At 54.3% G+C, this 25,698-nt stretch overlaps 1 protein-coding gene across 1 annotated transcript; it reads right to left on the reverse strand.

Annotated features, from left to right (window-relative positions):
- Positions 1-2,518: 2,518 nt before the first annotated feature.
- Positions 2,519-25,229, reverse strand: KLHL17 (kelch like family member 17). Its single transcript, XM_050909435.1, has 12 exons — positions 25,178-25,229; positions 14,585-14,837; positions 14,037-14,158; positions 13,345-13,566; positions 12,174-12,290; positions 10,816-11,029; positions 10,585-10,729; positions 9,802-9,969; positions 9,355-9,443; positions 8,170-8,243; positions 6,913-7,094; positions 2,519-6,237 (listed from the first exon to the last, which is right to left on the reverse strand). The coding sequence occupies exons 2-12, from the start codon at positions 14,793-14,795 to the stop codon at positions 6,009-6,011; spliced, it is 1,773 nt and encodes a 590-aa protein (XP_050765392.1). The 5' UTR covers positions 14,796-14,837; positions 25,178-25,229; the 3' UTR covers positions 2,519-6,008.
- Positions 25,230-25,698: the final 469 nt, after the last annotated feature.

Raw genomic sequence — 25,698 nt, forward strand, 5'->3', positions numbered from 1 at the left:
TTAGTTAATATAAATAATAGTACTGATCTAAGAAATTGCTATAAAGCACGTGATGTGACACATCTGCGCAACTTTCTAGTAAGACTCTGAAACACTACAAAGACTGTAAGATCCCCCAATCTATTATAGACTGGCCAGCCAGGGAGAGTCAACAGCAACTGTGAACAGGGACTGTTCTCTGGGAAGAGCGTTTCTGCCGGCTGCTCCAGAGGGAGCAGGTTTTGTCTCCAGACTGTTTCGAGTGACAGTCCAGCAGCTCCATCTTGCTACGGTAGCAGAGAGGCTACAGGGATGCAGTGAGGTAGAAGTGCCTGCGTGGGGAACAGACCTGCGACAATCAGCGGCAAAGAGATAACGAGAAGAGATGCAGAGAAGGTGAAGCTGGACAAGCTGAACCTAGGAATAAGGCATACATTTTTAACAGGAAAGGTTATTTCTTACCGGAACAACTCCCAGAGGACCGTGATGGTTTCTTCAACAAGGGATTTTTAAAAACAGGAGAGGGTGTTTTCCTAGAAAATCTGTTTGAATCAAACTGGGATTTGCTATGTGAGGTCTTATGGACATACTGGATGTGTTAGACTCTCTATTTGCATCTGCCTTGTCTTGGAACTGAAGTCACCCTGCAGTAACAAAATCAACATATCCCCAAAGAGGGATTGTTGTACAGTCAGGCAACACTTGCCCAGAGAGAGCTGCTGGTAATGGACATGCCATAAAATTTCTCAAAGGCCTCCACATCTTTGACCCTTAAAAACAGCCTCTTTATCCCCCTCCCCTTTCTGTTGTATAATCCATTAACCCTTCATGGCCGAGCAAAGCAACAGGACACCCCTCCAGAGGGCCCCTATCAGAAACTCCATAATTTTTATGGCAGGGTGCTTCTGCAAGCTTTGTTCTCTCTGCACAGCTGTGCAACAACTATCCAACAGCAAAGCCACATCCCAGCACCTCCTGGCAGAGACCAAAAATTACAGTGAACAGCAACAACTGTGTTTTATTCAGGAGAAGTATGATTCCTCTTAAGATCCATGGCTAACACGGTCAGCGCTGTGACCAGAACGTGCCATTCCTCCAACATGTTTGTTCTAAATAAAATCTTACAGCTCAAAATAGTGATATAAGTGCCTCTCTCCTGCTGTTATTACAGGTCCTGCAAATACACATTATCTTGCTCCCTGGGACACCAGTGACACCACCACGGCTGGCGGGGCCGGGTGTGACCAGTGGCTGAGGACAGCTCCCCTTCTTCCTGTGCAGGGCACACCGGCTCGCAGGGCAAACTGCTCTCCCGAACCCCCATCGCTCTGCTTCCAGGAGAGCTGGAACTGGGTGGGGAAGCAGTTGGGCTCCAGACTTTGGAAAGACTTTTACGGCATGGTAGTTAGTTATAGAAGCCCGAAACAGAAGCAAGAGCCTAGAGAGCAGCAAGAAAGAGGACACGGCAGGGCTATAGCCAAGTCTAGTGGCTATAGCTAAGGCATGCCTACTGTACAGCATTGTGGCTTAACTGCAGGGCTTGTAGTACACGTGCATGGGAAAGTTCCCTTTCAGGCCCCATGGGATGTTGCCATGCAGCTTCTCATTGCTCTTTTCACCCCCTGCACTCCCATCACCGTGAAATGGGCTTAGTATTTCCCCCAACAGGCAGCAGTGACTGGCAGCAGCTAGTGAAGGCGGATCTGATCTGCTGCAGAGCCTCCCTGCTGCTGAATGGGGCCAACCAGCTATGCCTGCCCTCAGGCAACACGGGCCCCTGGGCAAGATGCATGTGGCAGCTGGAGGTAAAGGAGGGTGTTTCTCATCTGGTTTTCATTTCCACTGCAGGGGAAAGCTGTCAACAGGACTGGAGATGGCGAGTCCTAGGGAGACCAAACTAGAATTTAACGGCAGGGAGACGTGTAAATCAGTCTGCCTCTAAAGTCCCTATGCCTTGGGCTAGGCTTTTCCCAGCGGTCTCCAACACCATCAGCATCTTTGCCCTGCTCTTTCTCTGGGGTAAGGTGAAGGCGCATAGAGCAGTGGACAGCCCCAGCACAGCACCCTCTCTGGGAATACGAAGCACCTTGTCCGCAGGACAGCAACCTCCCCGGCCAGGCACCCAGCACCAGCCAGCTGAGCGCCGGGCCGGGATCTGGGCTAAGAGCCGCTCCTTTTAGCTCACCTGCAGCACAGCAGTTCCTTCAAAGCTGGCTTTGGCTCCTCTGGCCTCCTCTACTAACGTCCACAACGGCAGGGCCAGTCCAAAGTGGCCTCCAGACGAATGCCTGTCCCTGCTATGTGCAAATGCCTGGGAGCGGGTGCACCCAGGCAGATGAGATCTCATCCGTGGCTGCTCAGGCACAGATGCACAGCAGCCTGCACAGCAGCGTGCCATGCGCATCCTCTGCCTGGGGCTCCTTCCCCTCCTCTGCACAGGGCGATACGGAGAGCAGCTCCCTGCCTCCACAGGAGTGGGGCCAGAGAAGTGAAAAGGAAGGATGCAAGAGGCAGGATCCGGTATTCAAGAAAACTTCTTTATTGTACATGTTGGCTTCTATTGCTTGTATCCCCTCCCCAATCCCATGTAGTGCAAAAAATTCAGAGAAACAGAGTTCCACATAAATAAGTCAGATAACTTACAGAGAAATCAAAGTGACGACGGTTTGACATGGAGTAGACCGGGTCTGCCTACCAGTAAGGCCAAGCGAACCTCTCCCCCTGCGTCGGGGCAAGGGCTCCTGCCTAGCCTTGCCGTCTCACTGCAGACTGACACCGGGGTCCCTGGGTGAAACACATCAACACACACAGCCTGGAGCCACCCGCTCAGGGGTGCTCTCCGCCGGGAAAAGCTCACATGGGAAATCACACAAATAACATTTTGGGTGAGACACCACTAACTAAAACTGGCAGAGAAGCCACACACAGTTGACAGTTCTCCTCCCCTCAGATAGGGTACTACGCACAGACAGACAGACACAGACGCACATCCCCTCCGAGGCCTCCTCCTCAGCAAGGGATGTGCAGCACCAGAAGCAATTCCACCCTGGGATCTCCCAGGGCAGATGCTGACACCTCGTGTCCACACAGTGTGGGTCGGGGTGCTCCGGACCCCCGCAAGCTGCTGGGGAACTATTTTGCCCTTTCCTTCCTTCTTTCTCTTTTACAGGAAAGCAGTGAGCACCTGCATAGTTAGTACATCAGAGACACAAAAGGCTCCCTCCTCCCCAGGTTTCTGCAGAACAGGCTCAGTGGTGATATTGCTCAGGACCCAACTGGTGGGTGACAGGAGTCACACTGCCTGTTTCCCTGATCCTCAAGAGGCAGGACAGCATTGCACACCATTTGTAGTGTAAATTGCTAAAGATTACAACTGGGACCAAGGGCACATGGCACAGAAATTCTCCTCAGCCTGCTACACTGCTCGCGTCCCCTCTGGTTTTGCCTGCCTGCCGCCCCTCTAAGGCAGCAGCCCCGCTTCACGCCACAGCAGCCACACTTGGACCAGATGCTGAGCCACTGCTATAACAACTCATTCCTTGTTTGAAATCAGCCCTGTTTCTCCCTTCAGCAGTTCCTCTCTGGCCCTGCCCTGCCCCTCCTCGTCGTACAGTACTCCCTTCAGCAGGCTGGCTGGGCTCCGCTGTCCTTTCGCCATTCCTCACAGAAACCTCAGCAGGACCTCGGCACATCGGGCCAAGGCCCAGCACCAGCACCGTTCACTTCTGACATGGCTGTGGGGCTTTTAGGCTGATCTTCCTTCAAAGAGGACCCTAGAGCCAGGGGCACCTTGAATGCGCTGGTTGATACGAGTCCAGCAGAAGACTAAAATCCTGATGTTGCTTACGGGAATGGGAAGAAAAGGATCGAGACCTCGCTCATGCGTAGGCACAGTACGCACACGCACGCAACAGAGCAGACTTCACCGATTTCATCGTTACTTCAAACAAAGCAGATTCACGTGACCTACTTAGGGCAGCCCTAGTGCCACGTTGACCAAGAGGCAACCTGCAGGAGCAGAGCCTGGACATTTGCAGGGTCCTCTGCCATACAGAGGAATGGGAGAGCTGCCGAGCTGTGACAGGCTGGGGCAGAGGCTTGGCAAGCGAGAGGGGAATGAAAAGCAGATTTAGAGTCTGTTCTAAAAGCCAAAAAGGCCTCCTCAGCCTGAGAAGCCCAGACTGTCCTTGGGGAGAGGCTGGGGGGAGAAGCAGCCCAGATTTTCAGAAGCTGCTGGTCATTTCAGGTGTCCAACGTTAGGCACTGTAAGTGGGCTTGTAAAACATGCAGGCACCTGTCCAGGAGAAATCAGATCGCTGTAAAAATTATCTTAAGTTGGGGAGTCCCTGTCTCATCTCAAACTCTCCTTTCACCCCAAAGAAAAGAGAAAAGAAGAAATCTCTAGCCACTTGAAAATTTAGGCCAACAAATACCACCACAAGTGAAATCTGAACTCTGTAAATGAGAAATGCGAAGGAGCGGGAAAAAAGACTAAAGGAATTAGTTCAAAACAAACAGTTAGACCATATTTCCAATGCTACATTTGAACACTATTGAGGTACCAGTGGTTAAGTCATTCCTCTATAATGTGGAGAACACCTGATGATATGTCTCAGTTCAAGGCTCATATACGCATCCTACAGCATACGCATTGAAAACGCCACCCAAGAGGTTCCATGGCACAGGTGGGTCTAGGACAGGCCTGTGACTTACAGTACTAATTTATTCAACCGTTAGTTAATTAAAGTGGTTGCTTAATTGCCAGGGAGTCGCTAATTGCAAATGGTCCCTTCCATGCTGTTTTCACTGTACATATGATATCTCACACATGCACACACACCCACACATCCATAGAGAACGTCTTCCAGGACACAGTCATCATCTCATCAACAAATGAGAAAAGTAATTGCATCCCTTCTGCTGCCTTAAAAGCAGATGGGATGGGGAATACCAGGATAGTGTAAAAAATAAAGGGATATGAAGTCATTAGAAATTAAAATATTAGCATTCAAATAAAAAAAGGCAAAAAATTAACACCCAAAAAAGTAACGCCAGGCAATCCTCCTCATTCAGAAGGCTGGACTGTTCTTATTTGAGAACCGATACCTTTCCTTAAACCCAGAATCTGCTTTGCAGAGAGGGGAAGAGCAAACAGGCTGATCCGTTCCCAGCCAAACTGTGAACCAGGACCACGTGCAGAGAGCAGGCAGCCGCACAGTCACTTGAACCTGGGACAGCAATGGCATGGATGCAAACAAGGTCACTCAACCCATTTGCCTGGCTGGGGACTCCCCAGAGCAACGGTCAGCTGGGATCTTAGTGAATGAGGTGGGGCCAGCTGAGTATGGAAACACTGGAGAGTTCAGGATGCTGCATCCAGTTTTGTCTCCAAACCTCACCTCCTCCAGGCCCTGTCCCTTAGCTGGGCTTCTTTTTTTTGTGTATTTTAAGGCATCAATTAGACACCATTGAGAACCATACAGTGGCCTCAGAGTCTTTAACAGTGCACAATAGGCTTGGTAAAGAGTTTGGCTACAGTGACATTCAGAGGAGCGGTTGCACATTCAGCCGTGTCCTTGGGAGGAGTGCTGTCCACCTCTGCCACCCCACAGGACTCCTGGAAGCCTCCAAGGCTGGCTGTGCTCGTATGTGTGGCACCGGCTGGATCACGTGAATCCAAGAAGCAGCAATGGTTTAAAGTTTCCCTCCCCAAAGAAAATACACGCCCTTTGGGTGAGTGGTGAGATGAGTCTGAACGGAGCAGAGAGCACCCCCTCTCCTCGCCCTCTAGAAGGAGGGTGCTCGTCCAGGAAGCACATTTCTAACTGCTGTGGTCGTGCTGATCCGATGTGTGCACCAAGAGTTGGGATAGCTCCGGGGGTTCACAGGAGTGCTGGGGCTGGAGGCAGCAGCCAGTACCTTCGCTCTCCTCCTACAGCGACCGGCTGCCCTGCAGGGCGGGCCACGCTGGCCTAGCGCTCCGCCAGCCGCCCCTGTCCCCTTGAGGTAAGGTAGGTCCTGATTCTTTGTCAAAGGCTCGTCGAAGACACCGACAGGGTGGGCGAGGAGGGGGGCGGGAAGTTGAGGAGTTCCAGCACAGCCACCCCTACGCTGCTCCGGCGTGTGAACATGCACGAGGCTGCTACCCACTTGTTGGTACGGGGGTTGTACTTCTCGATGGAGTTGAGGCTGGAGCTCCCATCGTTGCCACCCACTGCGTACAGCCACCCATCCATGGCTACCAGGTCGTGGGTGCTCCTGGAACGACCATGCAGAGACCACAGGGGTGTGAGGCTCGAACACGGCGTATGTGAGGTGCAGGGGAGCTCAGCACCTCAGATGAACTGGCCAGAGGTCTGCCACACCACAAAAGGGAGTGCCCAGCCTCACAAATGCCCAGTGAAAATGAACTACTGGGGCTCAAACAGTCAGTCCATGGCAGAGTGCAGTATAGAGCCTCAGATCTTCCCCTTCACTCCGATACCCTCCTCCCACTGGAGAAGTGCCACCTCTAAATAACAGGCCCTAGGAGCCTAAAATCCTTGGACTTCCAAGCCTTAAATCCTCCCGCAGCCCAGCAACATCTCCTATGTGGCCTCAGCCAGCTATACCACCTGGTTCTTTACGGCCACACAGACCGCTGAGAATAAATCCCTCTGCAGAAAGTGCCTGCTGCAGAACGTCCCTGCTCTGCCCTCCTGGCACACAGGCACCAGTCCCTCGCAGTGCAGCAGGGAGCGTGGGCTGCCTTTGTGCAGGCAGCACAGAGCCAGCCAACTGCAGCGTTAGCCAAGCCCTGGGGCATGGTCTGCATTTTACGGTTTGCAGTGCCAAGCAAGGCAAGGCTCTCGGTGAGATGGGATCCCCATTCCTGACTGCAGCAGCTGAGGCTCCCCTGCAGCTCGGGAGCGTGGCAGGGGCAGAGCTCCTTACCTGCGGATGTTCATGGGCGCCACGCTCTCCCATGTGTTGGTTTTGGGGTTGTAGCGTTCAACAGAGTTAAGGCAGCTGGTCCCATCATTGCCGCCAGCCACGTAGAGCATCCCCTCCAGCACGGCCACTCCTGCACTGCTCCGGCGGCTTAGCATATTGGCAATGGGTGTCCAGGTGTTGATCTGGGAAGAGGCAATGTTTGTTCGTGAGCCAGATGTACAAGTCATTTTCTACCTACCCCTGCCAAACCAGTCCTGTGATGTTAATCCTGCTCTAACCACACAGCTCCTGACATAATGGTCCTCCAAAAGGACTCCAAAATAACCCCCCCCCAAAAGTCTTTTGGGGGACCCCACTTCTTTCCTTTCAACCCTCCTGCAGGAAGAGCTGCAGGCCCCAGGAGAGACCTCTGCCGACTGGCTCAGGAAAGCACAGCCGCAGCTGGCAGGAGTCCTGCCACCCCAGGGGCCTGAGCACAGAGATCTCTGTGCCAGGCCACCAGTCACATCACAGCTGAATCCCAGCCCAGTCATGGGGGTTGAGCTGTACCTATTTCAAATCTGTACAAGTCATGACTGTGGCTTTACAGCTCATGAAAAACCTCCAGGACCTTCTCTTTGATCTTTTTGCAGTGATCTAGCCTGCTCTAACAGAGCTGTGAGACCCCAGGCCCAACACATGTCCCCAGCCTGCCACAAACCCCGCTAACTGCTCTGGAGGTACATGCAGCAAGGACCTCAGCTGGAAGCTGGAAACAGCTCAGGGCACATACAAGAACTGTTCCTCCTAGAGAACCTGAGCTGGCCTACAGGCAATGGGGCTAGAGAGTGTTCTGGTGGTTGAAAATCTCAAAGAGATATCTTGGAGCCTGCATGGATGAGCTTTGGCTCATTTTGGTCTGGATTGCAACCCGGATGCTCTGCCCCTGCAGAAGAGCTGGGGAGGGGGCCGATACCCACTCCATCTCATAGTCACGCATGGTGGCTTAAGTCTCCAAGGAGGCAGGCAGGTCTGTGCTGCACAGGCTCATGTGGGCACCCCTTCTGCTCCACTGCTGCTGCAATACTTTGCTAGGAAGCTGTCACATCTTAAGCTATGGCAGCAGCTTGCTAAGAGACCATGCATACCTGATCTCTCACTGTCTGCTAAGTTCTTTAGTACCTCGTGTAGCCCTCGAGTTTCTGCAGGGCCCTTTCAGGCACCCCTAAGGAGGGGAGAAGGAAAAGGGTTATCAGGCATGCTTTCTCTTGTATTTACCTGGGGCTCATACTTTTCTACTGTGGCTAAGTGGGATGAGCTGTCATATCCCCCAACGGCATAGAGGTTCCCTTCTGCAAAGACAGTCACACACGCACAGGAGTTAGATAAAGAGCATGGCCCCAGTCGCAGCACAGCCTCCTACAACTCTTGCACAGGGTGCCCATACAGGCATCAGCTGAGCCGCAGTGCCTCCCGCTCCCCAGGCAGCCAAGCTCCTCTCAGCAGGGCTCCCCCAGCTCCCCCTCCCCTTGCAGCATGGAGCATCGTGAAATATTCATCAGGCAATTTCTCTGCCACACTGCAAGCTTCCCAAAGAGCTCGTTCGCCTGCCGCTTCTTGACCTCCTCATTATGGGAGCTGCAAGTGCTCCCTGCCAGAGCAATGAGTTATTTATAGCAGCGGAGGCTGGAGCAGGGGAACGCCAATAAAGGCTGCGGCAGGCAGAGAGTACAAGCTGGTGATAGAGGGGAGGGAACCTCTGAGTCAGCACTGACAGCTGAAACCAGAGAACAGGGCAGGGGAGAGGCACCACAGGGACACAGCACAGCAGTTCTGGGATGGTGGGGAGCAGCGTGCTACCCTGGCATCCCCAGGGAGGTCCAGCACCTGCTAGGGTGGAGAGTGGTACTTGCATTAACCCCATAGCTGCACTAAACAACAAAGTGGCCAGTTCTCACGCTGCATCCTCCTTAAGGACAGAACTCATTCAATGGAGTCAGGAGACATCACAGCATTGCACCTAATGTTGTGACAGCCCTAGTAGAGACAGTTTTGACCCTGCACTACTGTTTGGATCATCAGTAAAAGGACTGTTCTGCTTTCATAATGAAGGAGTAATAAGGTTGTCTCTTCCTTTCTGGGGATAGGTGATCATCCACAGCCAGCCCTCTTGCTCCAAAGCAGAAGGGGCACAAAGGAGCTGAGGAACAAGTTGTGGGTCCCCTCAGGAGTTGTCTCCAGAATGTGATGAAACCCAATTACGAGGGAGACTGAGGAGGAGGAGGGCAGAGGCAGGGAGCATGTCAGGACATGGCAGAGGAATGGCTGGGCTACCCGGACTCACAGCTAGGGAATCTAAGAAGAAGGGGCAGGAATTAGAACAGAAGAACATCAAAAGGAACCACCAGAAATGCAAGAGACAGTCTGCACAGAAGTCAGTCAGGTCCTCATGCCATCACCCACCTAGCGTTGCCACCCGGACGTAGCGTCTCCTGGTGCTCATGGCAGCGATGGATGTCCAGGTGCCTGTCAGAGGGTCGTACCGCTCTGCGCTGCAGCAGGCAGGGACACAGGAACATAAGGTGTGACACTGGCAAAGCCCAGGTCAAAGCTCTTTGACACAGGCCCTCAGGGGCAGCTCCCAAGGAAGCTTGGGAATAGACAGGGAAAATGGAGGGAAGAACTGACAAAGGCTGTGTTCTGTTGTGGCAGAGGGCTACAAAATGCTTTTTCCCCTGAAGAAACTTTGCCTGGGCCAAAGACACTGGAAGACATAGCTGGATTGCAAGACATCTACTCTGGGGCCAGTCCATCTGTCAGGAGCAGGCCTTGTGGGCTCCCCAGGCACACAGCGCCAAGGACAGTGCATGCAAGAGCAGTGGAGGAGCCTGTAGCAAGGCAATCCCCTACCTGTTCAGGCACGAGGCCCCATCGTACCCCCCAGCAGCATAGAGAAGCCCATGAAGTGCTGCTACACCCAGGCAGCTCCTCCTGGTGCCCATGGACACCTCAGGTTGCCAGAAATTGGTGACGGGATCATAGGACTCCACTGTGGCCAAATCAGAGGTCCCATCATAGCTGTAGAGAGAAAAAGGGAGAACATGTAAGAGCTGGGAAGCCTGGATTGCAGGTGAGGCTGTGGGCTGGTCCGACAGCTCTGGAGCTGACCAAGAGCCTAGATAGCACAGCCTGCCTTGGGTCCCTGCCACCACCTCTCCCCTCTCCCCCCTGCCCAGCTTCCTCAAGGCAGAGCGCACCAAAGCACCTGCTGAAAGTGCAGAGCCCTTAGCTGAGCTCTCCCGGGGGTCTGCAAAGAAAGCAGGTCTCTGAGGGCCCCGCACACCGGGGCAGAGCTGGGCTGGGCGGTTAGCAGGCTTTTAACAGCCTGCAGCATAGGGCTAAGGAAAATGGGAGGAAACAGCACAAGTCCAGGACGTAGCCACCACCAAACCGAGAGCTAGCAAACTCACTGCTCCGAACTGCAGGGGCAGGGAAGTAGTTTTCAGTTGCTACTCCTGCAGTTAGTGACCCAGAGATACCAGATTGCTTCATCTGCAGGCTGGCCCTGGGAGGCACTGCTGGCCATCTCTGCTCCCAGAGCAGCTCTGTGCTGCTCTCACCGCTGGCTCTGTTCAGAGCCTGCCGAAGGCATCCCTCCCAGCTCCCTGCGCATGGCTCCCATGCCCTGCTTACCCGCCCACAGCATACAGCTTGTTCCCAATGGCAGCAACGCCCACTCTGGCCCTGCGAGTCGACATGGAGGCCACCATGTGCCACCGGTCCGTCCGTGTGTCATAGGCCTCGCAGTCCCCGTGGATGGCGAACAGGCTCCCCCCACCTGCGCGTGGGATGGCAAACAGAGCAAACAGTCCAAAGGCCCTGGGAAGGGGTTTGCACGTACGTGAGTGCATGGCAGAGCCTTACCCACAGCAAAGAGCACAGTGCTGGCCCCCTCGCAGCGCCGCGGCCTCGTCCTGCTGTTGCTAAGGACCCCTCTCTGCTCCGGCATGAGGTGGTACTTGAGGGCTTCGATCAGCAGGTCCTTGCACTCCGAGTGATGCCGCACCAGCAGCTCCGTGTCCACGTTGCTCATGAGGAAGTCCCGGCTCAGCAGGGGCAGCCGCACACACTTCATAAGCTATGGGGAGAGGAGTCGCACCCCATCGGCAGGGTGGGAAGGGATCGTCCCAGTGCTGCCCCCACATCTCCCCTACAAACCCCGGGGACCCTGGCAAGGCTGACTCCTGGAGATGTCATCCTGCTCACTTGGCAGAATAGGCAGCCAGTGACAAAGGGCACCAAAGCATACGCAGCAATTCAGCCTTAATGTCTCTGCAGGGCCAGGAGCCCTCAGCCTGGCCGTGACATGTCCCACAGCCACCCCAGATCCCCACCCTGCCCTCTGCCGGTACCCACACCCTCTTCCAGCACTCATGCCACAAGTAACAAGAGCCCAGACACCACTCCCCTCCACCCAACGTGCCCCATGTTGCCTGTATTGCCCACAGCAGGGATGTCTGAGTGCACGCAACCAGCAAAGGTGGATACAGAACTTCTCTAGGATCAAGCCCTGAGGTAGGTGGAAACCCAGGGGAAACCCTCAGACAGAGTCTTCCTCGTCCTGCCCCATCTCAGTCCCAGCCTTCAGGAAGACACCTAGGGATGCTTCCTCCCACCGCTCCCACCCGCTGCCTGCCTGGAAGCATGAGAGCAGTGAGATGACAGGAAGCCGGGGCTGCCGGAGGCACCCACAGCCTCTACTGCAGTGCGAGGCCGCATCCGTGAGAGGGTGCCCACGCTGTGCCAAGCACTGGCAGCCCCGCAGGAAAGGGCTTAACCATCTCTTCTCCACTTGCACCTCTGGCAGGCAGGCGGCTCGCAGATCCATGCTCCAAGGTGCAGATGCAGAGAGACAAAAGCATGAGCTAAAAGAAGTCCCTGCTCAAATTTGCCTGAGCTTTTTGTTTGAGGATGCATGTGAAAGCTCAGGAAGGCTGCAGGCAGGGCTGACCTCTCCTGCTGCCCACATCCTCCCCAGAGCTCCGTGTGCCCAAGCTGCCAGCGGTCAGACAGGGCATCCCCCTCAATAGTTTGGACTTCACTCTGGGAGACTGAACTTTCTCAGCAACACCCTCATCTATGCCTGGACTGGAAGTGGTATGGCAGGGACCTGCTGTCCCTGCCCTGTGGCCACCCTGCAGCTTCCTTCAGCCGTGTATCCACCCAGACCAGGCACTCAGAGCTGGTGGGTAGAACCAGGCCACCTTTCCCAGCAGACTCACCCTGGGGACGTGCTGTCTTCTGCTGTCCACATCATGTTTGACCCAGCTAAGCACAGCCCGGTACACCTCCTCCTCTGATGGCACATTGAGGCTGTCACTAGAAATGAGGTCCAGCACCTGCAGAGTGGGGTGGAAAGGGCAAGTGTCGGTTGGCATGGTTTGGGAGGAAAGGACACATTCACACACCCAGGTAACTGGCCCAGCAGAACAGCACTGCCAGAGGCAGAGCCCCTGCCTCCTGTAGATGCTGGCGGTTGAGGGGTGTACAGTTAGTCTCTCTCACTGGATGCAGAAGGATCCAAAGGGCAACCGGGTCCCCCAAACCAGGCAGGTGCAGCTGTGCCTCCACACCAGTGCTGCAAGGAGAGGAGAGACAGCTCTGCCCTCGGTCATTCTCCTTGGCTTATTCCCCCCAATCTGTGTCTGAAGCTGCTGCAATGCCTGACACTTCCAATCAACATCAGCGAGATCAGGCAGATGACTGCTTGCACGCATCCCTTCAATATTTCATGGGACAGAGCCAGGTGCCCTTGCTGTTCCCAGCACACTCACTTCACCTGCCAAGGACTACGGAGCTGGAGCAGGTGGAGATACGTACCCTCCCCTCACTGCCACGCACCCCACTGCCCTGAGAACGGACGAAGAGAGGTGTCTGTATCCTGGTGAGGGACCATACAGGGTCGGGTGATGCAGAGCAAGGACTGGGAATGCCTCCTGGCCAGGGCACAGCACAGCACCCTGCAGACAGTGATGAGCCAGGGGCCGTACTGGCACCACATGAAAAGCAGCAGGAAACATTAGCTGAGCTCTGAATTAAACATCACAGCTCCATGACCAGGGCAGCCAGGACTTATTCCTTGCACTGTGCCCCTAGAGAGAGGGCAGTGTGCTCAGAGGTCACATGGCAAGCACCAGCGACAGCAATTATCCTCTGTGCTACCCTCCCATCCCTATTTCAGGTGGGATTAACTTGCTGGCAGCACTCTTCCGACGTATTGTCTCTCCATTGAACAGAGAGGACCAAAGCACAGAATCTGGGTACCTTCCCCTGCCAAACCCTGTCCCCTCAGTGCAGGTTCCTTGGGCTTTTGACACACAGACTGTGCCTTCTAGGACAGAGCACGAAAAGCCTTGCCACATCCATACCTTCACACTCCCATGAGGACCTCACCTGTTTAAGAGGCAGCAACATGAACTCCTCTGTCTTGGACACCTCCACGAAGTGTTGGAGGACATACTTGTGCGCAGACTTGAGGAGGTCGCTGCAGGAGTGCGTGTCAGCAAAACCCCGGATCCCCAGGCAGTTGGATGGGTCAAGCTGGCTGAGTAGGAACTTGCAGCAAGCATCTCGCACACCATTGAGCTGAAGCAGGCTGGCAGCAGGAAGAAGTGTCTGGCAGTGGAAAAGAATGGGGGAAAAGAGAGTTTCCAGGGCAAGGAAACCATTTGCACCCTCGTCTCACTGCAAGTCAATAACAGAACAGGCTTACTGAGCACCTTCAGGCACACAAGCGCATAAAGGACAAAGCATTCTTTGTTTCCAACAGGACTAAGCTAAAGAACAGCTGAGAAGGACACCTGCGACTCCCCACAGGGCCAGGAAATGGCAGAGAATGGCAGATGCTCAGGACTAGACCTGGCCATTGCGTAGTGCTTTGAGGAGCCACTCCCAGCCACAGCAGTCGCAGGAGTCACACCTCTGGGCGCAGGGGAGCAGATGAACTCCCTGACCACTGCTAGATGCAGGTGCCATCACAGAACAACAGCTGAAAGTGTTGAGCAGAAGGAGAGAAGAGTCCCCAGGAGTCAAGTCTCGTACAGAATGGCTTTGTGGAGAAGAGAGATTTGGGGGGAAGCTCCTACCTGCACATTCCCCTCGCCCACCACAATCTCAGCCGTGTAAGCGTATTGCACCAGCTGCTCCAGGGCCTGTGGGTCAATGTCGTGCAGCGTCACATGGGTCTGGCGGCTCTCACTCATCTCATCTGGGGCAACACAGATACTAGACATGAACAAAGTCCCACAGCAGGATTGCTTCCCCACAGGAAGACTTGACCATGCATGGAACACGCCGCATCCACCTCCACAGCCCAGCATCACAGCCCAGGAAGGTCTGCTGCCCACCTCTTAGCAAGGAGAAGGAGCAGTATACTCTAGGGAATGGGGTCCATGTCTGCAGGATGGGCATCAAGATACCTGTGCAGGGGGTTACGGGCAAAGGACTTCATGGAAGGGAGTCAAATGAGGAATATTACTGCACTTGCTCACAGAGATGATATACAGGCACCGTATTTCCATAGGGTAGGGCAGGGAGAATAGGGAGCAGGACAGAAAGGGAAAGGGTTTGCAGAGAGGAGAGGGTTTGAAGAGCAAGGAGACCCCGGTCATGGGGAAGAGAGGACACTACTTGCTTGTGAACATGGCGTGGAAGTACGGGCTGCACGACGCCAGCACCACCTTGTGGGCCTTGATCTCCTTGGTGCCCACATGGAGCACAATGTCGCAGAGCAGCCCACGCTGACGCATGCGGTTCATGCACACGAAGGCATCATGATAATGCCGCTTGGAGTTGTGGGAGATGCTGTGGCCGTCGCGGTTGAGGAGCTGCACACCCCCTTCCATGGCTGCAGGTGGTAAATGGTGGGCTTTCCCTTCTCACTGGCACTGACATGAGGGAAAACCAAAGCATTACCCAGGCAGGAATAGCTCTAGCCCCAGACAATTCCCATGGTCCCCAAGTATGCCCGCCACTGCTCAAAGACCCTGCGCAAGAACAGCTCCCATCTAACCAGCCCCTGCCAGGGAAACATCATCCTGCTTATCAACCAGCAATGGGGAGGAGACAGTCCCTGGAGGAGCACAAGTAATACAAAGCGATGCTGAGACTCCTCTCTGTTCTGTGACACTCACTGCTTCCCAGCTGTGTTCATCTTTCGATCAATATCCTCCTTACCTGCCTTCAGAAGGGTACTGCTCTACAACATATGCACTCACACTGGTTTTCCTTGAAGTTGCATCATCTCCAAATCTGCCTAACGAGGTGCATTTCCATGCAATATCAGCAGAAGCATTGATCTTAGAAGTCTCACCAGGGCATGCCAGTCCTGCATTGATCAAACACAGCTTAAATAGACCACTAGAGACAGCGAACATGACAACACTGATTAGCCTAAACAAAAAATAACGAGGGAATCCCATATCCTAAAAGGCAAGAGTGACGTTACGGACCACAGCTCTCTGAGTGGTGGCTGTTCCCTTCCAGCTTCCAGAAGATGCTCGGAGATTTGTAATGAACACACCTGCCTTCAAAAGTTAAGCTCAGAGAGCTGCTGTCTTTCCTGTGCCCACACAATTCAGGGCGATAAGGCAGAGGGCAAAGGCAATTGCAGCACAGAGCTCTACAGTCCCAGTACAGAATCCTGCAGAACAGGGGTTCGACTCTTCCTGCCATTTTATATTTCAGGCCTCTTTTCGGAAAGAGGCTGGGCATTCCCAGGTGGTCAGTTAGGGAACAGGAAACATGCACTTTAACATCCTCATCTCCACTTCCCTCCCATGTCCTCTAACCAGGCATGTCCAGCCTCACCACGGCCTCAAGGCTGCACCAGGCAGTCCTGCTCCAGCACCACAGACTCCTGCTCTGCGCTAGCCTAGTTTGGGCAAAGCAGAGCTCCTAGATCTCCCTGGAAGCAGCCCCAGGTGAGGCCCTGGCTGTCCTTCAAGAGGTAGCTTTGAACTTCAGGTAGTTTTGGTTTGACAAGGCTGACAGGAGGGACAGACAGCAAAGACCAGAGATGCTGATCGGGCGGCTGGGACCCGATGCAGAACTCAGTCTGCACGCACACGTACACGCCACTGAGCACGGAGTGGGACAGTCCTTCCACACAATCTGGGACAGCCCAGGCAGGGAGCAGGAGTATAAACTTGATCAGCTCGTAGAAAACAAAAATTGCTTAATCAAGGAATAAGGGTATTTATTTGTGCAAAGATGTTTTCTCTTTCCATGCTGTCTGCATCTAGGCTGCTCATGGTGTTTCGAAAGGTGTTTGACTGTCTCCCTGCCAGCAGCACCCGAAGGAAAGGTGGGGGAGTAAAGAGAGAATGACTGAGCAGCAAGAGGAAGAAGGGGGAGGGAGCAGGAGAAAAAGGCAGCTTGAAGAAAAAAAGCCTGTGTGTTGCACTCGTGCGCCTGCCCCCGCATCCCTGCGGCGAGAGAATCCCCTCAGCCTCTGTGCTCCTCACGACACCTACACATCGCCAGACGTGCTGAGCCTAAAAATAGAAACCCACCATGCTGTGCCTGCTCAGCCACAAATGCAGCCATCTATTCGCTTTTAAATAGCAATTGTATCATGCACTAGAGTCTGGGGGAGGGAAAAAGATGAATAAACATCTTTCCTGAGCAGGAGAGAAGCCTGCAATGGCATCTTCTATTTGCATCATCCCGCGTGATATGAGATTCCTCATTTCACTGTCAGCGGGGAAAACCTCACAGGCACACAACAAAGGCAATGCCTGTTGATGCTTTCCAGTAATGAGAGTAGGATGCCATTGTGCCCTTGACAGGAAAGAAGAGCTCATGAGTTAACTGGCCTTCTTCTCCCACACCTCTCAGCTGAGCTTTTCAGAAAGCTGAAACATCCCTAGAACACCCTTGGTGTGTTAATTCACATGTGTGGACACTGCTGGATGAGAGGTGCCTGCATGAAGAAGGTTTACAATTATTAGCATCTCTACCTGGGTTCAAGAGCTCCTTTCCCAGACCTGATTTAGTGGCAGAGGGCAGACGGTGCTTTCTCAGCTTTATTCCCCTCCCTAGCTGCAAGCCTGAGGGTTTTCCTGATCTACTTGAGCTGGTTCGTCTTTTTAATACACTGCTGAGCATACTTCTCCCCATCAGTATTTAAGTCATGCCCCAGCTCTAATTGAGAGCACTTGCCTCGCCCCTCCTGGGTGCTGGTAGCAAGGGATAGGAGCTCCCGGCTCTGCAGCAGTGGGAGGACCCAGGGGGGACAACGCAGGACAAGACAGAAGAGCAGGGAAAAGATGGGACTGCTTCTGCTGGTGCTCTCGGAGGCTTGTGAGGAAAGGTTTGTCGCCCCAGCCAGGCGAGGGGTAGCACACAACTCAGCTCCAGCGGTCAGGGGGGAGACACAGAGGGCACAACAAACTGAAGGTTGCTGTAGCCGATGCATTGGCATCGCAGTAATCAAACGCATTTCCAAAGAGGGTCGGAAGTGCTGGGCTCTCTTCCGAGCCCTGCCACTGAGTCATTGCACAACTCTGGGCAAGTACAAATGCAGAGTGACAAGGGTGACATTATCTTTCCTTGCAATGACTCCCATGGCCAAGAGGTAGAACGCAGCTATTGCTCACTCCCCTCTCCACCCACACCCCCCTGCTGTCACCAGCAAAGGCTGGCATGCACCTCACAGAGCTCTGAAGAGCTCGACTGAAACACCACCGGTGCCTCCCTCGCCCACGCCACTGTGCAGCACCCTGAGCTACACCACCACTGTGTCACTCGGTCTCTGATGTGACTGAGCAGGGAGCAGGGCCAGAGGGAGACACCATCCCAGCCACCGCACTGCCACTGGGCTCCCAAGAGCATCCCTGCGCCAGGGGACAGCCCACAGCTGACCTGGCCCACAGGCAGCCTGAACCAACTCTGCTTGATGGTTTTTCACTACAGCCACACCGCAGCTTCAGCAATCCCTCCCCTGAAGGGCAGCTCGCTCACCCACCCACCAGCCCCCCTGCGAAAAGGCCACCCTCCTGAAGCGCAGGGAGCGCTGGCATGGGTCTGGCCTAAGGCTTGTGGTGGGTACAGCCCCTTCAGTCCCACTTTCCAGTGTCCCCTCCACTCTGCAATAACTTGTTCCCATCAGAGCTCTTGTGCTTTAACGGATTAGAATATAATCAGTGGGGGAAAGAGGAAAGGACACCCCACCGCTGCTTGTGCTGCTCCCTGTACCTGAACTCTCAGCCTCACTGGCAGCACTAAATATTCCTTATTTCCTTGTAAAAGTTCATTCCCAGGAAGTGAAGGTCTATGAGCACTGCTAAGATATAATTAATGGGGAACAGTGCCTGGACCACAAGAGACAGTAAAGCAGTGTCCAGAGCTCCAGCGGGGGGAAGTAAATACAAGCCCACTTTTGTGGAGCATGCAGCAGCATGAATGCACGTGTTACGCATCAGCTATAATGGATGCGGTGGATGACTTGTAATAACTCTTAGGTTATGACAAAAAAAAAAGGCGGCGTTTGTTTGGCTCCTATGAGACAGAGAGTGGCCATGCATAACAGCTCTGTTAATTAATGCAAATGATCCCTGCCCAAAGGGAGGTCTGTTCTCTTTGCACAAAAAAACGTATTTTGCTGAGAGTGAAAAGAAGCGTGCTGAGCAATAAACAGGGAACAGAGTATCCTCCAGGGAAAAGTTCAGAGCCTGCCCTTTCCCTAGGAAGGCCCTGGAGAATGCCTTTTTCTTGACAGCCTGGATGGAGATTTTGTGTCTGCCAGGCTAGCTAAGAGACCACAATCCTGTACAGCTGGTCAGATGTTGGGGACGAGTCTTTGCTGTGGATAAGGTGACATCCCCTACTCTAAGGGATGACATGCCCTAAGGCCTGACATACAATCACGCTTAAATCCATCCCTTCCACGTGTGCCCTATCCCTATATGTTGATATCCCAGTACCTCTTTTCTGGTAGATCAGCTACAAAGCCCTGTTTCATGCACAGCACTGCATCTCCCACAGAAATGCTGCCATTAGACCTTCAGGATAAGTCCTCACTGGCACTCACCTCTACCCCAGCGTGTCACGGCACTAATGGAGCAGAGGGCAGCACAAACTACGTCAATAAGATGTCACCACGTTGTCAGTTTCCCTTTCAGGGCAGTGGTTCCCCCCCGTCCTTGGCGTTGGGGGTCCATCTCCCAGGCACAAAGTCCTTTTTTTGCCTACCATCCTCCTCTGGCTCTGTCCCCAGGCAGGAAGGGCTGCTGGCAGCACTACTCTGTTGTGCCCAGCAGCTTCAGATCTCCATTCCGAGCGGTGGAGCCAAATCAATGCCCTCTACAACAGCACAGCAAAACTCATCCTGGGGCAGAGCAATAGCATGGACCCCTGGGGAAGAAGGAGCTTCACAGTGGAGTCACAGGCAGGAATCGCTGCTTTCAAGTGCAACTCCATCTCCCCTATACCAGAAATCAGAATTCTTATTTTTAAACGCTCTGAGAGGAGTCACAGGCCATTTGCCAGTAAGCAGCCTCCCGCAGTTCAGCATTCCCCCAAAGAACTGAAACGTGCAATACACTTTAAAGCTCAGAGCAGGACTAGACTGGGGCAGCCTAAGGGGGCACAGGGAAGCCCCTGCCCAGCTGTGTGGGTGTGTACACAACTGCAAGTAGCTTCTTTTCTCCTGGGAGCAGGGCTGGGAAGAAGATGTGCTCCTGTGTTCCTGCAGACTCTTCCTTCCCTTCTTCAACAGTCAAGGGACACAAACAGCTGAGCCGGCAGTAACAATAGCTGCTGTTGTGCTGTTGCAAAGTAAGACCACTAGTACAGCTCGTACCAGCATCCAGAGATGCAGCCGAGTACACTGCAGGCCTGCAAATTTTCACCTTCCTTATTGTTTTGTGGAGGCCCCGTTAATTTGGCTGAGCTATCCCTCCCTTTTGTTGAACCCTGTCCATGGCTCTGAAGCTCACGTCTAAAGAGAAGCTTTAAACTACCAGACAACTAGCAGTATTTTTGCATCAGTAATCCTCTTGCAGTAGGCATGTCTAAGACACCAGGGCTGTTTTCACAAGCTACAGCAGATATACACTACCTGCCCTTACACCTCAAACTTAGATATCCCAAATCCTTGCTTCTTTCAGAGGGCCTGGCACTGCCCATTACAAAATATATTGCATTCTTACCTTTCCTGCTCCCTTCCCCACAATAAACACAAAGAGGATTGGAAATCATCCAGTTGTATATGCTCAGGACTCAGATGCAGAGCAGGCACTAAATCTATGCAATTGTCCCCACCAGGACCTGTCCCATTAGCGTCACTGATATAGACAGAAAACTCTGTCCCCTCAATACAACACTTTGGAGTTCAGTCCCTTCTCAGCCCCTGTAACACTTTACCTGCATCCAGGGAATTCAAACAGACACCGACAGTGTGCAGCAGCTCACATTCAGTCTTTTTAATATAAGGTTAATTGTGTGTTCAGCCTAGAAGAGCCAGCAATTGTGAGGAAGCTGGGACACCTAATAGTTCAGGACCAGCAAGTGAACTAGATGCTCTGAACTGCAGGTCCAGTCATCGCTACTGCGATGGCTGATTTACAGCTGCACCTATACAGAGGTCAGGACAGCAAATGTTGATGGAAATGTGACTTAAGGTGGCAAGGGGAGCTATCATTCCTGGCACCAGCTCTGCCTTCGGAGGTGGCAGAAGGGACAGTAGAATTAGGAAGCTGGCAGTTTCAGACAGCCAGATTGAGGACTCGGACAACTTGCACCCCTCTGCCAGCTCCCGATGGATGCGGTGGAGGACACGAGCATGCCAAGAACAGAGAACTGGGGTGGAGCTGCAAGGAGAGGTTAAGAGCATGCACCTCAGCCCCAAACACTTCTCTCCACCTCCTCTCCTCTCTCTTCTGCTCCTGCTGCCAGCACTGCCCCTGACCACATGTCTGCCTTCTATTCCCCAAGCCCCCTTGCTACAGATGGGAGGGCGAGGCGTGCGCGCTGCTCCTGCCAGTCGGTGGAATTAATCTGCTCTGAGCTAGCCTCAAGGCAGCACGGGGCACCGCAGACAGCGCTGAGTCTGCAGGACTGAGAATCCCCAGCTCTCAGTAGGGTTTGGGTTTTTTTAATGAATTAGGCATAACTGACACGCACTGAATCCTCCTGTCTAGACATCTGCAGAGAAGTGACAAGCTGCCAGAGAGGATGTGGAGCCTCGGCAAGGGGGTGGGGAGGACAGGGAAAAACTGCACACAGTTGCCAGCTCTACAGCACAGAGACAGTGCTGGCTTCAGGCAAGAAGGGCATTCAGCACATTGACCTAGTCAGTGTCTTTCAGCAACTCAGTGGGTTGTAATCAATTGGCTCTGGTGCACACAGAAGGCTGGAGGTCTTTTCTAATTAAAGCCTCTCTCCCCATTACTCCTGGGGAGTTTTGTTTGGAAACTCTGCTCAAAGTTGCTCTCAGTCACCCCAGCTCATGCTCTGAAGTGCTTTAGCTGAGAGAGGAGGGAGCGCAAGGCAGAGTCTCAATGCCTGCACCAGGACATTCCCACACCCGAAAGAGATAAAGGGTATCCAGCCTGCTTAGTGCCTATCTGGGTACACAATCTTCTCCCTCTCTCATGCACACGTTGCACAGGCAGCAACTCTTCCTACAGACATCTTCCAATTCAGCTTTCGCCTTCAGTATTTTGCACACAGGAGATCACAGCAGCTTCAAGCAGGACTCCACGGTTGAGGGATTTAGAGGCATCTGTGCTAACATTTGGGTCACTAAGTAATTGGTTGTAAGGGTCAGGACCCAAATAGGTTTGGGAGTGACGAATTCCCAGGTTAGGCAGAAACAAGAAATGGAAACTAATCCATGCTTTGAGGTGCTCAGCAAAATGTGCAGGTCTCCAGCTGCAGTGAGATTAGACAGCAGTTCCTACAGTCCAGCACAACACACACCAAAATCTAAGCGAAAGGAGCCCTTTGCCTCTGCCAAGGACTGGAAATGTGGGTCATGTCCTAATTCCCCCTTCCCAGTGTCCCCCAGCGGACACAGGAGCGGAGCTACTGTCGCATCCAGTGCTATTTTATGGCATAAGCAGTGCCAAACCTCTACACATAGGCATCAAGCAAGTCTCCTCTCCAGGCAGCAAAGTGACACTAAACAGCTTCAGCTGCACTACCCATCACTGTGGTATTCCTGATCTCCCTCTAGCCTCCTCCGTGACAGACATCTCTGTTCCCAACTCATTTTTCAGACAGGTAAACAGACAAGACAAGAGCACTCAGGTCATTGGAGGCAGCCCATATCAGAGGATCTCAATATTCCTGGCTCCTAGACTTGCCCAGGAGCTCCCTCCCTGCAACATCCTTGGCCAGCAGCTATTCAAAGAGGGATTGTGCCCTTTACCTGTCCGCTGTGCAAGGTGATGGTGTCTCGAGTAGGTGGCAGTGGGCCAGTTCAGAACAGGTCGCTACCGCTCAGCAACGCCCTGACATCAGACAAGAGCGATGAATCTGGTGAGACTCAGCATGAGCTACCACTTGGCTTCTAAAGGGAAAGTTGACTCCATGACGCGAGGCAGCGTGGCCTGGTGGCTCCAGCAGTAGACTGGGAAAGAAGGAAGAAGCACTCGGGTCTGCTGGCTGCAAACAGGCGAGCGGATCTTTTACAGATGGATAAGCCAGGGAACAATGCTGCTACCGATGCCCTGTGAAGCACTGCTCATGAGCGACTCTCTGAACCAGGAGGTCACCAGCTGCACCCTGGCCTCATCCCTTTCGCAGAGACTGCGTGGCCCACGCCACGTTTATGGACAGCTTACAAAGCCTCCTACCAGCCTCAGTCATAGTGTGGGTTGGCAATGTAGACGTACCGGCCCACGTAAGCAGATCTGCATTTCCTCTTCTGAACAAGCTCAGTGCTTCACACTGTGGAGCAGTGGGAGCCTGTTTTCAAGCCAGAAAACAATTAAGAGAATTTCCTCACATCTTTCAGGCAGCAGCACAGGCCACATGTGAAAACGGAGCTATGAGGAGTATGTGACATAATGGCCTTGAGTTTGCTGGTACACTGGGTGCCTGCCAAGGCCAGCGGGTCCCAGACCCTGGGAATTTCAGCTGAAAGAGCTCAAATTCCTGTCCCTGAGGAGTCACATCCTTTAGAGGATGCAGCGTGATTTGCAGCCAGTTCTAGCAGGCCAGGTGGAAAGGGTGAAGGCTCTCAAGTCTACCAAGCCTACCAAGTCCAGCTTGCCTAAGAGTTTGGAGGCAAGGCTCCAGCACCTGAGAAAATACAGAGGCCAGCGCTGAGACTTCAGCACCGCTGTTTGATTTTTGGAGCTGCTGAGCCTGAAATGCACCAAAGCAAGACCAGAACCCAGAACAGTCTCCCCAGCAGATCTCCAGTCTTCAGAGCATGCCTGCCTTGACTTTCACGTGCCACTCCATCTACAGAGTCCCAGACTGATGCTGATGAAAGCAAGGGCAGATGGCCACCAGACGGGCTGGCAGAGCAAAGAGGTTCCATTGCCACCCTCACCAAGCTGACCTTAGCTGACAGAAAGCATAAGGGACCATCCTAGCTACCCAAGATGCGAAGGAGAGACTCCATTTGGATCCTAGACTGTCAAGCCAAGACAGCAGGTGACTATTATGCCTGCTAGCTCCTGGTCCGCTCTGAATTAGATGCTTCTTGCTGGGATTAACGAATCAGTCAGTTCTCAGGAAGGAACCTCAGATCTTTACACCCAAGATCCCTAAGAGTCTTACTCACTGCCATGCTGAATAAAGTATTTCCAGCTGATGCTCATGGGTCAGGAGAGAAACTTGGGGTGCAGAGGGGAGAGATTCCACAGAGATGTTTGCCCGGCTCTAGTGATCGTAACCAAAAGGCTATTGTACATTGAAGTGTTAGTGAGCCACAAAACAGTGAACTTGTAATAAACCAGCACCTCCTGGTGCAAAACACTAGCACACAGACATGCCAAATCTGTTGTGGAGGCCCCATCCCTCCTCCCATCCTTAAATGCAGCTCATGCCTTCAGACCATCCATACTGAAAAGGGGCAGTAGCTCTCTGAGGCTCATTTCAGCTGTGCCCTGTCCTAGGGGCAACAAGTTACCTGCATCAGCCTAGCGCACCTGGAGACTGTCGGGATCAAAAGCACCCAAATATCCACATGTTGCTGAATCACTCCAGAGCTAACCTCCCTCCTTGTGGTCTCCAGCAACAAGGAGAGCACCCCAAGATAGCGTTCATCGGACAGCGGCCACTGAAGTCAAAGGAGAGCAGGCTTCCTTTACAAAGAGACCCCATAAAAGCAAGGCCACTGTTTCTGCAGTTTTCTAGCTTGGCACAAAAGCCTGGTCAGTCGGTGGTCGTGTACTGACGCACAGAGAGCGGGGGCAACCACCCGACCGCTACATTTCTTCCTTGCTGTAGAGAAGCCGAGGTCCCAGGGCCGGCACTCCTCCGAGAGGGAGGTATTTGCTCAGCCAGCAGAACCAAACCAGCTGCCTGCCCTGGCCTGCTGCTCCCTAGGACCACCTCCACGAACAGAGATGCTGTAGCTCGAGGAGAGCCTCTGCCCTAACAGCCACTGCAGAGGCCAGCAAAAAGCTGCCTCCCGCTTCCCCCCGCAAGTTACCAGAAAACCTGAGGCAACGTTTCTCCCTGTGCCCTTCAGCTCCCCCACAGCCAGCGATACCAAACAGCCCGTGTGCTTCCACCGAGGGTAAGCAAAAACGCAACTGTCAGAACCTCTCTGCAGCTGCTCCCTGGGCCCCAGCATCTCGCAAGGCTCTAAAGCCGCAGCTTTTTCCTTTACCAAAGTGATTGCTCCAAGACTTGCCAGAGGACGGGGAAGGAGACCACGCTGAGCAGAGAAGCGCTGCCGGCCTCAGCTACAGAGAGATGCCGAGGTACAGAGAGCACGCAGCGGAGGCGGCCGTTCACGAACGGCACCGGTTGTTCCTCCAGCCGTGCTGCGTTGTACCCCGACAGGCAAACTTGCTCTCCCAGGAGGGACGTGCCACCAGCAGCGCAGGACAGCGGCGGGGAGTGATGGAGCGCTCCTCCGGGGGGGTCCTCCTGCCGCCGGCCCCCCCCCCCCGCCCCGGTAACCCCTCCGGCTCGCCCTCCTCCCGCCGCCGCGCCCGGGGAGCTCCCGCGAGGTCTGAGTGCCCGGCCCGGCCCTGCCGCCGCCGCGGGGCGAGGGAAGGGGAGAGGGGCGGCGGCAGGGCCGTGCCCCGGCGGTACTCACGGCTCCGGCGCAGCGACGGCCCAGCCCGCGGGATGCTGCGGGGCTCCGCTATGCCCGCACCGCTACCGCCGGCCCCGCGGCGGGGAGACGGGGCGGGCGGGGGCGGGCAGGTGCGCGGCTCCTCCTCAGGCCACGGCGGGTCCGGGGCTGCGGCTTCCTCCCTCACCCGGAATAACCCCGCCGCGAAACCGTGCGAGAGCTGCCCACGGCACGGCTCGCCGCTGCGCTGCGCACCCCCCCGCAGTTAAATCCCGCCGCGCACGTGTCACCGGGCTGCGGGGGAAGGGGGGCTCGCCCTGCCCCGCCGCTCACTTACCGGGCGCGGGGTCCCGTCCTGCGGGGGGGCGGGGACACGCGTGGCACCGGCTCCCGCAGGCACCCGCGGCCCGGCTGCCCCGGCCGCCGGAGCCGGGGGGCCGGGCATGGGGCGGGCCCGAGGCTGGGCAGGGGCGGGGCCGGCCCGCTCCGCCCCGCCCCGCGGAGCCGCGCGGCAGGCTGGGAGCGGAAGCGGCGGCCGCGTT

This window comes from Gymnogyps californianus, chromosome 21 (genome assembly GCF_018139145.2).
Source record: "Gymnogyps californianus isolate 813 chromosome 21, ASM1813914v2, whole genome shotgun sequence".
In the NCBI taxonomy this organism is placed as follows: Eukaryota; Metazoa; Chordata; class Aves; order Accipitriformes; family Cathartidae; genus Gymnogyps; species Gymnogyps californianus.

Coding starts and splice junctions, on each gene's coding strand:
- KLHL17 (XM_050909435.1), bottom strand. CDS start 14,795: ATGGAAGGGGGTGTGCAGCTCCTCAACCGCGACGGCCACAGCATCTCC. Junction 14,159..14,584: donor CTTCCACGCCATGTTCACAA/GCAAGTAGTGTC, acceptor GTGTTGCCCCAG/ATGAGATGAGTGAGAGCCGC. Junction 12,291..13,344: donor TGTTGCTGCCTCTTAAACAG/GTGAGGTCCTCA, acceptor CCCACTCTGCAG/GTGCTGGACCTCATTTCTAG.